At 36.8% G+C, this 11,282-nt stretch overlaps 1 gene segment (V, D, J or C); it reads right to left on the reverse strand.

Annotated features, from left to right (window-relative positions):
* Positions 1-943: 943 nt before the first annotated feature.
* LOC120523747 lies at positions 944-1,841 on the reverse strand. The segment is given in 2 exon segments: positions 944-1,641; positions 1,743-1,841. Coding segments are annotated over 2 exon segments (360 nt in total).
* Positions 1,842-11,282: the final 9,441 nt, after the last annotated feature.

The following is an 11,282-nucleotide window of genomic DNA, read 5'->3' on the forward strand; positions in this document are numbered from 1 at the left end:
ACAAAAGAGGTTTACATAATCAAATGAAATGCTGGTTTTGAGGGGTTGTTTTGCAAAAAGTGATACAGAGCAATGTTACACAATTGACTATCAAAAGTGTGGAGCCCAACATAACAACCCAAAATTGTTAGTTAGAAGAACCTATCATTGCCATTACCAATTAGACAGATACTCATAAGAGAATCTTCAAATGCTTCTTAAACACATTTTGAGAGTCAGCAGTTTGGAGGGAGGTGTGTAGATTGTCCCAACAGGAGCTATGAAAGGAGTCTGGATTGAGATTTGATACCAAGCAAAGGCGGCATCATCAAACACTGTTCATTAAACAGACCTGTGAGTGAGGCAGGGAGCATAAGACCTCAGACATTAATAAATGTTTCAACAGGGTGCCAGTAGAATGATCTGAAAAGAGGAGTGAGATCAGCCTGTCTTGGCTGGATGAAAACAAGAAGTGCCAGGTGTGTCTGTGTCTGCATTTACTATTTACAATCTGGAATAGTGTTGACTGACAGAAAAAAAGTATGAAATGCAGCGTGTCAGGTAAGAAAATATACTTTTCTTTGTGGAAAATAAATTGTCTATGACTTTAGCATCTCTATCTGTTGAGAGATGTAATAATACATAGTTCTGATACTTCTGAAATCATTTCACATATTTGTGATCAACTTCATTGGTTATTTTCATGATTGCTTTCAATTTATTGATATCTGATTTATGCTTCCGGCAATTTTTAAACAGTTAAATGATTGTGAGCTCTGTAATTGCCATTGCCAGTTATTTATCCATCAAATTGCAGGAAATTTATTTTACAGTACATCTTAAAATACACTTCAAAGATAATTATTCAATCTTAAAAATATATATAAAAAAATTAAAAATATGTTTTTTTTCATTGAGATTGTTCATTGTTTGCTATTTCAAGCACAGGTGCAGGAATTTATTTAAAAATTGGCCACAAAGACCATTTTAATAAATAAATAAATGGGTTAATCGGCATTATTTCAAAGACTGAAACTATACGTTTAATTAAAATAGGCGTACAGTTTAAGTTATTTACAGTGAGCATAACTGTATAATACAGTATTTTGATTATTAAAAATAATTGTTATACTCTCCTTTTTGAAGCTGCTGGTCTATTTAATTCGGTATTAATAATATACATATATTAAATTAAGATGAAAAAATAAATAGTGAAACTTGTCATCAGATCGTGTTCAGTTAAAAAAGAAAAAGAATCTGCCAACCCCATACAACCCAACGCCAAACCCCACCCTCCTCCAAAGCGCAAAACAGGGATGTATTTGTGAGAAAAAGCAGTCAACACGCATTACTGTGATTGTCGGGCACAGAAATACACCGCCGTGTCATCCGCTGTCAGGGCGTTCATTTGCAGATATGCGCCATTGCTATCCGTCGAGATGGTGAATCTCCCTTTAATTGAGTTCGCGTAGTTCGTATAACCTTTATCTCCTCTTTCATTTGCCAGCCATTCCAGACCTTTTCCCGGAGGCTGTCGGATCCAGTTCAAGTAGCTGCTGCCACTGAAAGTGAATCCAGAAATCGTACAAGACAGTCTGAGGGACTGGCCGGGCTGTCTCTGTTCTGCTTCGGGCTGCTTCAAGATTACCTCACAATGAATATCTGAAACACATAGAGAAGAACACTTTCAGTTAAATAAAGAAGTACACGAAAATAGCGATCAATTAACATACAAACATACATAAATAAACGTGAATTCTTACATTCAATGATGCAAACAGTAAAAATAAAAATTCTAAACAGATACATAACGATTTACAGTTCTTTTTAGTGCACAATCCAGGTAGTTCAGGTGAAAACCAGAAGTGACAAAACGAGTACGAAAACAACCCATTTTAAACCTGAACGTATTTAATTGTCTAACAATTTGCATACATTATAATTTCCCTTATTTTTCTTTCGTCGTAGGAGGGGTCAAATATTCCTTTAAAATTGCAAATAGTAACGTTTAATGCAAAAAATATTACCGGTGTTTGATATTTAGACGAGAAGATAACAAGTAAATAACAATATGCCATTTCAGATAACATAGAAAGCATGCAGTACTATGAGTAGTAAATGACAACCTATTATTCTATTTCATATGTGCATTCGAATATTCGGTAAAATCTTATAAGCAGTTTTGAAGTTTGGTAAATGCTGATCAATGAAAGATTTTTAATTTATTTACTGACTTTCATAAGAACATTATGAATGTAATTTAAAAAACAAAAATTAATTACTGATATCCTATAAGAAATATTCAAAAAAAAAAAAAAAACTGGAGTGAAACTTTAATCTGAATACTCAGAGCAGAAAAGAACAGTACAAAAGGCAAAGATAAGGTAAATGACTGATGACAGACAATTGACATTAACACATAGTAAAGCAGAGTAGAATGACAAATAAACCAACTAGTGGGTACAGTACAGGGTAGTAAAGAACAGGTTACTAAGATGTCAGTGATCCTTTGGCATAGGGCAGTGTTTTCCAAACTCGGTCCTGTGGCCCCCCGTGACTGCAGGTTTTTGTTCCAACCAGATTCCTAATCAGTGACAACACCTGATAGCACTGTTCTCATTTTATTAGCTGGGGTTTTTTTTTTTTTTTATTTGACATTCAGAAAAGCACAGCAGCATGATTTTTTACATTTCTAAGACATTTAGGAATATTTCTGCTTTTTCGATAGATTTAAATGCTTAACTCTCTTTTGTTGATTTCATTATACACAGCCCTTTCTCTGTTGAGTTTTCCCACTGTATGGTATTAATGACAATTTAAAACGAGCAGACACACTGGCAAATAACACTGAATAATCAAAGGCTGCAGCTACTTTAACGTCAGACCCACCAATTAGTGAATAATGGATTAATTAAACAATTAGAACACCTTGAAAAGTAGAATGAAAATCAAGATGAAAATACTGTTAAAAAGAAAAAAATACATTATTCCCATATAACTGCTTGATACATTTTAATGTATATTTTTTAGCAAACTCAGTTTTCTAATTTCTATATTGTTCCCAAAACACAGAACTTGGGAAATAACAGTTCACTTAATTAGCCCAGGGGTTCAATTAAAAACAGAAGCAAAAAATTGGGGATGAGCTGGATGGATGACATCAGAGATGATGGATTCAGCTCTCCTCAAAAAACTGGTGGAGCAGATGATATGAAGCTATGGGAGGTCATCCCCAGTGATTTTAGAACCTGTAAAGGACCTCTTTTGTCCTTTGGAGGAGTCTGTGATTCTGGCCACAATATAATACATTCGGTCATGATACTTTCAATAGTGCAGCAGTAGAAGTTAACCAGTGTTTTGATTGCCACCTAAAGCTCTTTTTCCTGCATAGAAAAAAAACCTTCGCTGTTTCTTTTTGAGGATGCAGGTGGTCCTGAGACAACACGAAAGATAGTCAGCTATCTGCATACCCAAGAGTCTGAAAATTCTACAAGTCTGGACAGGGTAGCTGATGAAGTGGAGTGGAGTGCGATTCCCCTCATTCTTCCTGAAGTCAACAATGATCTCCTTTGTTTTGTTGACATTTAGGGATGGGTTGTGGTAATGATACTGTGCTGTCATTTCATTTGCCTCCCTCCTGTAGGCAGCTTCATCATTGTCAATGATGATGTCGTAAGCAAACTTGATGATACTGTTTCCTTCATGGTTTTCCACACAGCAGTGCACTGAGGCAGCAGCCTTGCAGAACACTAATGTTAGTGAATAGCATGGAGAAGTTCGTTTTGCCAATCCTCAATGACTGCATCCTATTTGTCAGGTAGTTTAACACCCAGCTGAAGATGGAGCTTCAACAGCAAGCTGGAGAGCATCTTGGTGTTAAAGGCAGAGTTATATTCAATGAACTGCATCCTGGCATAGGTGTTTTTACATACCTGATGGTCTAGTGCAGTGTGCAGGGCAACGGAGATAGCCTCATCCACAGAACTGTTATATTGCAATGTAAGCTGTATTGTATACAGTGTAGCAGATGTTAATGTGATGGGCCAATATTCTTTCAGGCAAGAAAAAACATTTATTTTCTTGAAACACATGAGGAAGCAGTGTGAGCACATCTGTTGAGGTTTAGTAGTCCGTGATCACCAGCAAATCTTTTCATAATCAACATAGATTGTTACTACTAAAATCATTTTCCAATCTGTTTTCATTCAAAGTTATGCTGCTTTAATCTCCTTTCATAGCTTGTACCTGGAGCTCTTGTAGTGCTCTGTGTCATTTGAATTATAAGCAACTGCCCGATCCCTCAGGCACAGGCATGAGTGCTGTTCACCCAGAGCTTCTAATTAAGGTAGGAGCATATAGCAGGAGTAACCACACACAAGTCCATACAGAACATAACATAATCTGTCACTGAGGTGTTGGATTTGTCATACTCTCAGAAAAATGTTTAAAGTTGAACTAGTAAGTCAAATCAAAACAGTCCTGCAGTCTGGATTCAAGTTTAAGAGTCCAGCATTGTACCTTCCTCACTGCTGACTCAGTATAATTTAATACCTGTTTGTAAGAAGGTAAAGAGAAAGCTCACCACCGAGACAAACCTGAGCACAAGGTACAGCAGAACAACATGAAGGAACTGTGGAGACGGGATGAGGACTATCACCAGCTACAATCAAGCTGTTTTACCTGCAGAGGAAGAGAACAAGAATGATGCAAAGGGCATTAAAGTTCTTTAAAAGTTTGATTCATTCTTGTCAGTCCAGCTCTTCTCCAACACTATTCTGTGTGCAAGATGGGAAAGTTCCAGAATCCCAATTGACATCTCTACCCTGCCACCTACAATGACATCACATCTGTGGTTTCCAGTTCTCTTCCACTTCATGAATTATCTGTCTCTGCTAAGTAATTAAGGAGAACACTCGTGAAACTCTGCATGAACTAGGCTGCAGACTCGGGTGCAATCAGCCCATGGTGTTAAAAATGTGTCATTCAGCTTTGTGGGGTCCTTCAGCAACTTTTCTCCCTTTGTTTTATTTTGCAGAAGGTTCCCCAGCTGTAGAAAACATCCTATGTGATCCCAGTGCCAAAGCAAAGGCTTTCTAGCGATCCCAATGACTTCAGACCAGTTGTTATTACTTCATACATTCTGAAGATCTTTCAGTGGCTGATCCTGAAACAGCTCTAACCCCTAGTTTCACAATATCTTGATCTTCTGCAACTTGTCTATCAGGCACATATAAGTGTGGAGGATGTTCCGATCTACTTGCTTTAAAGAGGCTTCTTCCATTTGGACAAAGCTGTCACCACAGTCAGGATAATGTTCTTTGATTCTTTCCAGTGTTTTAAACATCATTCTGTTTAATTGACTGGAGGAAAAGCTCAAAGCTGTGCATCTTGATACCCCAACAATCTTCAGGATCATAGACTACCTGACCAATTGATAGCGGTTAGTGAGGCTCAAGATCTGTGTGTCAGAAATGGTGATGTGTAATATCGGAGCACTTCAGGGAACTGTCCTGTCTCCTTTGCTGTTTACTCTCTCCATAACAGACTTCCAGTACAATACCAGAGCTTGCCATCTACAGAAATTATCTGATGACTCCTCCATCATAGGCTGCTTTGATAATAGAGATGAGTTAGTGTACAGGAGGCATGTGGAGGACTTCATCTCAATATCAGCAAAACAAAAAATTTGATGATGGACTTGAGGCACACCATAAAGCCTCTGTGACTAGTCACCATTCAAGGGAATGATGCGTTAGAGATGTTAGAGGCGCATCTGGGTGTTCACATAAACAGAAAACTACCCTGGTCAGACAACACAGTAGTGCTGTACAAGAAGGGCCAGGGCAGACAGAACAGCCTGAGGAGACTCAGGTCTTTTGAAGTAGCTGCTAGAAGTGTTCTGTCAGTCCATAGTAGCCAGTGTATTATTGAACGCTGTGGTTTCCTGGGGAAGCAACAGGATCTCCAATGATGCATAATGCCTGATTAAACCTATTAGAAAAGCCTGCTCCATCACAGGGCTCACCCTTGACATGCTGGAAGCTGTTGTGGGAAAGATGATGGTGGCAAAATTGGATACAATCTTGATAAGTCCCCTCGATTCCCTCCAGGAGGTGCTCTTTTGAAGCAGCTTTAGCCCCAGGCTTTTACCTCCATGGGGTTCCAATAAGCACTTGTGAGAATCATTTCTGTCCATTATCCACTAATTCGATGTTTCCCCCCAACATCCCAGACAAAAGTCTTATACTCTTTAAGTTCATTTTGCTCTTTCTGCAAAAAAATACATTAATTATCTTATTTTTATTTGTCGATCTATTGATTGATTGTATTATTTGCCATGTAAATCTGCACCTTTGTTTTCTATGTTTCTACTGTTGTGCATGTATTTAAATTTCCTCTTGGGATTAATGCAATCAAGATCAAATCAAGTTGGAAAAGTGTCTCACATGTCATCTTTAAGTGACAGACCTAATAAAGCGGAGTGAGTGAAATGGTTTGCTGAAGCAGCTGGAAATAAATTCAAGGCAAAGATCAAGCACCTATCGTAAAAACTTAAAACGCCAAAATGTCAAGCTAATTTTCTAAAGTATGGATTTACACGCTAGCTTGTTGAAAGTGTACCCTGTGTATTTTGTAGTCAAAATTTCATGGTCATGACAGATTCAAATGTACAAAACTAAAGATATTTAGAAATAAGGCAACTTATAAAACCTAAAAAATAAATGAATGAATTATCTGTTCATAAGAAGAGTGAGTTACTGTATATGCTCAGTGAGGAATCATAAATTAAGAAATGAAAATGGTGTACTTACTATCAAATTTGTAGACTGCCATACACCTTTGGTGAGAGCCACATTCATCCAGCAATGAGTTGCAATGAGTAAAGCCATGCATTTTGATAAATTTGTTTGCCAGCTTAAAACAAACCTCTGTTTCTGTGGTGTGTTTGTGTGATACATTAATGACATAATTAAAGACAACAGAGGTCAGATGATTGGACTAGCCCTACAAAGAAAAGAATGTGTTCCCCTGTTACAATAATCAATGAACATAGGTGAGTTTGCTTAGCTGCTTTCATTTGTGAAATAGTGATTTTATTAATTTTATTTTACACAGTTGTTAAAGACAAAAATATTTAATCAGGGTGGGGGTAATCCCAGTTATGACTGTCATGTTACAGGGGTATAAAGGACCATAATTCAAGTAAAGTTCTTTCAACGATTATATTTATCTCATTAAACTATATCCAAAATGTACCCAGGGGAAATACTCATTATCAATGCTGCCATCTTGTTCCAACTTCACTAAAGGCTGTTTGTTTTTGGAATGCACTGAACTGACATCATTTTGAACCAAATAACTTTACATACTTCTCAGACAGTCTCAAAGTTACAATCACTTCTAATCTATTAACAGAAATATTTGGTGTACTTTTACATGGCATTGAAGTGTATAGGGATATACAAGGGTGAGTCAAAAACTATCTGCACTCCGGCTGTAGAATTTATTTTAATAAACTTTTAGAAAGGCAAATACATATTTTTTGACATAATCTCCCTGTTCTTCAATACCATTTGAAAACCTGTCAACAAGTGTTTTGTCTTGGTAGAGTAATATATTACTCTACTTTCCCCTTTTAATTATTAATATGTAGCCTTTGTCAGAATGCCTTAAATCTCCCAGACTTACCACTGTTTATAAGGTACTATACCATATAACTTCTCCCCACCTTCCCTTCTACATTTATAACCTCAGGCAATTGGGTGTAGTAAACGACAAGCGGGAATTAAGTTACAATTTAAACACTGTATTATTGATAATATTCATAAATAATAACAATATGCAAAGTACATTTGAATATTAGCAGCCATACAACCTCTTTAGTTAAGGCATCATTTGTGGTCAGCTTTCTTCAGAACAGGCCACATGCTTGTCTTAATATGGCTACCAAGCTGTGCTCTTCATTGTATTGTCCTTTTCAGTTCATGGTGTGACATGGTCTTTCGTAAGTTTGGTAAGTGAGAGAGAGAGAGTGAGGTAAAGCAATCAAATTTATAGGTTTTCTGTCCAACCCCTAGAGCCAATAGGACGTCATGGTACTTAAAGGCATCTGATGAGTTATTTTTATTTGTTTGATTGATTAGTCTACAATTGTAATAATCTTATTTTAACTTTTGAAAATAAATGTAAATAATGCTAAAAAATGAAAAAAGTTAGTGATGGAGAAAAGATTTGAAAACTGCTGGTATAACTGACTAATTTGAGAAGAGTTCCTCCAATACGTCATATTGTGTTTATTTGTGTTTTAATGCAAGCTATCATGGTTTTCCTCCTTGGAGTGTGTTGAAATTTCTCATCTGTAAGTAACTTGAAAATTGAAATATGCTTTGATTTATTTAAGTTTGAATTCAAAAAATCGGTGTTTTGGTTTCCTTTTTGATATCACTGTTATTTGATTTTTGTTAATTCCATTAAATTACTTTTTCACTCATTTTTAGTTTGTTTTAACCAATGGGTGGGGGGCAGGGGGCACAGAGATGTCATAGCTCATCTGTACCTGTTTAGGTTAATCCAACCCTGCCAGTGCAAACACTATCATGAGAGTAATATAAAAGGTCCTGAACATCATTTATATTTGCTGACTTGCTTGAAAATGAATCTAACAAGGCATCACAAGTGAGAGGGAAATGCTACCAGAATAGAAGTATGCCAATATCCCACGGCAACGTAACATAAAATGGGGATTCCTGAACCTATACTTGAAGAGAGAGAGGAAGAGAAAAGGAAGCTATAGTGTAATGGCTAGTATTTGCAAGACATTCTAGCCAATAAACGTCTTATATAGGGCTCAATTTGAAAATAACTGACAGTAGAAATTAACGTTAAGTAGCAGGATATGGTTCCTGACAAGAAGTGTGTGGACTAGGTCACTATTACTATTAAAAAGATGGGGGAGAGGCTGTCTTGAAGTCTTGACCTCTTTTGGACAACTGAAGACTTAGGTAACAGAGACAGAGCTTTAACCTGGAGTGACTGAATAAAGTAAGCAAATAACTTCAGAAATTGACTACAAATGGTAAACCTGAAAAGGGGTTTAAAGCCATCTCAAGATACAGGGCACTTTAATTCTAGATTCAGAAGATGAGTTGGGACTAAGGCTCAGCTATTGTTGAGAATTTCAATTAAGGATCAATATGCTTTATTATTAGTTTTAGTGCTATTAGCTATGAAAAGTCTAGGCCTAAGGCAGCTTTAAAAGGACAACATTTATTTTAGCAGAAGGGCCATAGTCTGCCTGCCTTTTCACTAGCTTTGTTTTGAACTTCTGTGAGTTAAGGACATGATGTTCTCTGAAGAAGCAAGGAAGCAGATTTTGTTTTGGGAATGAAGGTGCTGAGCTTCTCACTGACAGAAGACTAAACAAACTGGATGGAAGGTCTTTGCCAGTGCAAGCACTAGGCAAGCTCTGAAGCTAGCGCACAAACTTAGAAGCACTTAAGTGGCATTTCGATCTAATAGAAGTCATCAATACTTTGGGTATTAAAGTTAAAATAAAATGCATTATGCCACCTAGTTAGTCTGAGCTACATATGGTCTTAAGAGTTGATTATTGAAAGTTAGGGACTTTTCCCTGCACATAGATGCCTGTGAAGTAAGCAACAGCTTGGCCTCTACTGACAAGTTAGACAAGTGTGCTGCTGCTTAACGGCGTTGCTGTTTGTGTTTTCAGGCTTTTACATTAGAATGCATATATACAGTATGTATATATATATATATATATATATATATATATATATATATATATATATATATATTAGATAAGCATTTCAATTCATATGTCAATGCTTCTATATATATATATATATATATATATCCTAATTGATAATAAATAAAGTTACAGCAGAACACATCTGTTAGCTAAAAGCATCAATTGTTAAAGGCTTGTCCTTTTCCCTTCTATCAAGCACCCATGAAGTACCGTGTCAAAAGCTGTCCACAGCTTGGCCCTTATCAGTGAAGCTGGGTGCTGCTGTTTACTAGCACAATTGCCTATTAGTTTAGCCTTACAGGGATGCTAGTACAACAAATAACCATTAATTGAATTATTAATTAGCCAGTCCAGTTTTCACATGTGGGTCCTCCTGATCCCAACTTAATTGTAAGAATTGATTAAACAAAAGGCCATCGATCTTTAACAACTCTGGATTAGGACATGAGAACGAATGAAGGGGTAATCAGGTGATGCTCACTTCCAGGTGGTGAGTATGTCCTTCGAGCCAAAATAGTTGTTATGAGAAGGTCTACTGGGAAGAAGATTATTACGGGGATATCTAGGGGGCAAGGGTATTGTTATGAGAAGGTCTGGCTATTAGGGGCCAAACAGACCATAAATTATATATTTCTGTGCATAATATATTGGTTTACAAATGAACACTATTGGTTTATAAGTATTTACTATCAGTTTGCGTGTGTACAATACTGGTTTCATTCATATGAACTATTATCGGTTTGTGCGTGAACTATACCCGTTTGTATATGCACTATGTATATGAACTATATTGATTTGCATGTGTATATCAGTGGTTCCAGTATGTTTGTTATTGGTTTGTGAGTGAACTGCATCGGTTTATGCTTGCATGTTATCAGTTTGCGTATGAACTTTATTGGCTTGCGTTCTGTGTCGGTTTAACAATGGATTTGTGTATTCATTATATTGGTTTCATGCACATCTTATACTGGTTTAATGTGGGTAACATATCAGTTTTGCACTTGAACTCTATTGGTTGTATGTGTGTACTGTGTCGGTTTCTCATACGAAACATACTGGTTATGTGTACACACCTTATCGCAACTTTGTGTATGATCTCTATCGGTTCTGTGTGCGAACTATATTGGCTGTTCACGTGATCTTCAGTAGAACTGGGAGGGGCATGAAACAGGAACTCAAGGCCTGGTAGACACATGAAGAGCGAAGAGAAGCGAACAGGAGACCAATCTGCATTAAAATAGTGCAATATTTTTTTCTGTACAATACAGGTATGTTTGTGAAAGGACTTGGTGGTAATTATTACTATTTAACAGAATCTACCTTTGAGTCTGTAATGAACACAAGGCTGAAGTTAGGTACATATCCGGCTGTCTTTTTATTCACTCCGAGCTACATGCTTACTTGCAACCCGTGACTATACTTTTTTACACAGCTTTTGCAAACCAGTTACTTATTCTAAAGCCAAATATTCTACATTTACGACTGAGGCCTTTATTCAACTTTAGTTACAACTGATTACATTTCTTATGCCCAG

This window comes from Polypterus senegalus, chromosome 1, assembly GCF_016835505.1.
Source record: "Polypterus senegalus isolate Bchr_013 chromosome 1, ASM1683550v1, whole genome shotgun sequence".
Taxonomy (NCBI): domain Eukaryota; kingdom Metazoa; phylum Chordata; class Cladistia; order Polypteriformes; family Polypteridae; genus Polypterus; species Polypterus senegalus.